The sequence below is a fragment of the Habropoda laboriosa genome, unplaced genomic scaffold (genome assembly GCF_001263275.1).
Source record: "Habropoda laboriosa isolate 0110345459 unplaced genomic scaffold, ASM126327v1 scaffold309, whole genome shotgun sequence".
In the NCBI taxonomy this organism is placed as follows: domain Eukaryota; kingdom Metazoa; phylum Arthropoda; class Insecta; order Hymenoptera; family Apidae; genus Habropoda; species Habropoda laboriosa.
Window position 1 is genome coordinate 396,393 of NW_017100481.1, and position 3,269 is coordinate 399,661.

The window sequence follows — 3,269 nt, forward strand, 5'->3', positions numbered from 1 at the left end:
TGTTCATTTGACAAAGTTTTTTAATTTCCTAAAACAAAAATTTTAACTACATGTTTATATTTACAGAATCAGTGTGGATGGTTTACTTGTATATTTTCCTTATGATTATATTTATCCAGAGCAATATGCTTATATGCTTGAACTCAAACGAGGCTTGGATGCAAAAGTATTTATTTTAGATATTTTAAAGTCATATGATTATGTCACTTTAACTTCAAGCCAAATTTAAATTTTCTTTACAATTTTAGGGGCACTGTTTATTGGAAATGCCCTCAGGCACTGGCAAAACAATAACTCTTTTATCATTAATTGTAGCATATATGTTAGAAAATCCATTGGATATTACAAAATTAATTTATTGTTCTCGCACAGTACCAGAAATAGAAAAAGTCATAGAGGAATTAAAAAAACTGATGGATTATTATGAAAAGGAGACAGAAACAAAACCTAGAATTGTTGGTTTAGTTCTTAGCTCAAGAAAAAATATGTGTATTCATCCAGAGGTAATGAATTCCAAATTTATTCAGTTTCAATATATGCCTATGTGCATCATTATATTAATAATATATTTGAATCAGGTAAGCAGAGAACGCGAAGGTAAAATTGTTGATGGACGTTGTCATTCTCTGACAGCATCATATGTTCGTGAAAGACATAATTATGATGAGTCTACACCAATTTGTAATTTTTATGAAGGATTTGACATGGAAGGCAAAGAACAAACGATGCCACCAGGCATATATTCTATTGATGACTTGAAAGAATATGGAAGAGACCGTAATTGGTGTCCATATTTTCTTGCAAGGTTTACAGTAAGCATTTTGAAAAACAAGTTATGCATTTTTAGATTGAATAAAATATTAACTTTTTCATATAATTTTAGATTTTACATGCTCAAATTGTAGTGTACAGTTATCATTATTTATTAGATCCTAAAATTGCAGAAACGGTATCCAAGGAATTAAACAAAAGTTCTGTAGTAGTATTTGATGAAGCTCACAATATAGGTATGATGCAGTAAATATATTGCTTATATAATGTAGAAATACAATTATAATTATTTAATTAATTGTAGATAATGTATGCATTGATTCTATGAGTGTGAAAATAAATAGAAGAAGTTTGGAAAAAAGTTCAGCAAATATACAACTTCTTGAAAAGACTGTTGCAGAGTAAGTTGTGTTCTAAATATCATGTTAGATATTATGGATAATCATTATTAATATTTATAATTTAGGATGCGAGACGACGATGTAAATAAATTGAAAGAAGAATATGAAAGATTAGTAGAAGGATTAAAAGATGCACATGTTGCAAGGGAAACTGATATTATCCTGTCTAATCCTATTTTACCAGATGAAATTTTGCAAGGTAATTTCTTAATTTCAAATATATTTAAGATAATTATGAATTTAATTTATATTTATCTTCTTGTAGAGGTGGTTCCTGGTAATATAAGAAATGCAGAACATTTTGTTAGTTTTTTAAAACGATTTGTAGAATATTTGAAAACGCGTTTACGTGTACAGCATGTAGTTCAAGAATCTCCTGCTGCATTTTTGAGAGATGTTCAATCAAAAGTTTCAATAGAACGTAAACCATTAAGATTTTGTGCTGAAAGATTAGCTTCTCTTTTACGTACTATGGAAATAACTGATTTAACCGATTTTTCGCCAATAATATTAGTGACACATCTTGCAACACTAGTTTCTACGTATACAAAAGGATTTACCATTATAGTAGAACCATTTGATGACAAAACACCTAATGTTTTAAATCCAATACTTCACTTCAGTTGTTTAGATTCGTCAATTGCAATGAAACCTGTATTTGATAGGTTTCAGTCAGTAGTAATTACTTCAGGCACATTGTCACCATTAGATATGTATCCAAAAATTTTAAATTTTCATCCAGTCATAATGTCATCTTTTACTATGACATTAACTAGGCCTTGTCTTTTACCTATGGTAGGTAAATATTATTTCTCTTAAAATGAAAATTTTATGAAAAAATTAATTTTGAAATAATCTTAGATTGTAGCAAAAGGTAACGATCAAGTCGCTATATCATCAAAGTATGAAACCAGGGAAGATGTTGCTGTTATAAGAAATTATGGTCAACTGTTAGTTGAATTCGCAGCTACTGTTCCTGATGGTTTAGTCTGCTTTTTTACATCTTACTTGTATATGGAATCTGTTGTAGCTGCTTGGTTTGTATCCACTAAATTATACACTACTGTATACATACTTATACCACACTTATACTACAATATCACATACTTATACCTTATTTTATAGGTATGACCAAGGTGTAGTAGATCAACTTCAAAGGCACAAATTACTATTTATTGAAACTCAAGATTCTGCAGAAACAAGTTTAGCTCTTATAAATTACATAAAGGCGTGTGAAAATGGAAGAGGAGCTGTTCTTCTTTCAGTAGCACGTGGTAAAGTATCAGAAGGAGTTGATTTTGATCATCATTTAGGAAGAGCTGTTTTAATGTTCGGAATTCCTTATGTATATACACAATCCCGTATTTTAAAGGCACGTTTAGAATACCTTCGTGATCAATTTCAAGTAAGTTCTTAGATAAAAGTACAAATTAAGTTCATAAATATTGACATTAATATTACTAATAATATATTTATCACTTCTTGTAGATTAGAGAAAATGATTTTTTAACTTTCGATGCGATGAGACATGCAGCACAATGTGTTGGGAGAGCAATTAGAGGAAAAACTGATTATGGTATAATGGTATTTGCAGATAAGGTAACGAAAACTATCAGTAACAAATAATTCTCATGTTTAACAATAAGATTTTCAACGATATTTATTTTTAGAGATTTTCAAGAATAGATAAGCGAAGTAAATTGCCAAAATGGATACAGGAACATTTAACTGATGGTTTATGTAATTTATCAACTGAGGAAGCTGTACAGGTAAAGTTTTAAATATGAAACTTAGGAAATAAATATTGATAACTATTGATATAACTTTTAGATAAGTAAACGTTGGTTACGACAAATGGCCCAACCATTTACACGTGAAAATCAATTAGGATTATCCTTATTAACACGAGAACAGCTTGAAAAAGAAGAATATGGCAAAATTGAACAGAAGGCGCAACAAAATTAAACATTCAACGTTATATTTGTAACAAATTTTGTATCAGTTTTAATAAATATAATATATAGTGTATAAAAACATACTATAACTTGTGCTTTACATAGTATTTGTATTATAGTACATATAAAATGTATTGTTCTT

The 3,269-nt window shown here is 28.9% G+C and overlaps 1 protein-coding gene across 1 annotated transcript; it reads left to right on the plus strand.

The window, feature by feature from the left end:
- The first annotated feature begins 69 nt into the window (after window positions 1–69).
- Window positions 70–3,137, plus strand: LOC108576024 (TFIIH basal transcription factor complex helicase XPD subunit). Its single transcript, XM_017938966.1, has 12 exons — window positions 70–166; window positions 249–503; window positions 579–812; window positions 884–1,007; window positions 1,076–1,172; window positions 1,238–1,371; window positions 1,438–1,967; window positions 2,034–2,209; window positions 2,298–2,577; window positions 2,661–2,771; window positions 2,843–2,941; window positions 3,003–3,137. Exons 1-12 carry the CDS (start codon window positions 134–136, stop codon window positions 3,135–3,137), a joined length of 2,208 nt encoding a protein of 735 aa, XP_017794455.1. The 5' UTR covers window positions 70–133.
- Window positions 3,138–3,269: the final 132 nt, after the last annotated feature.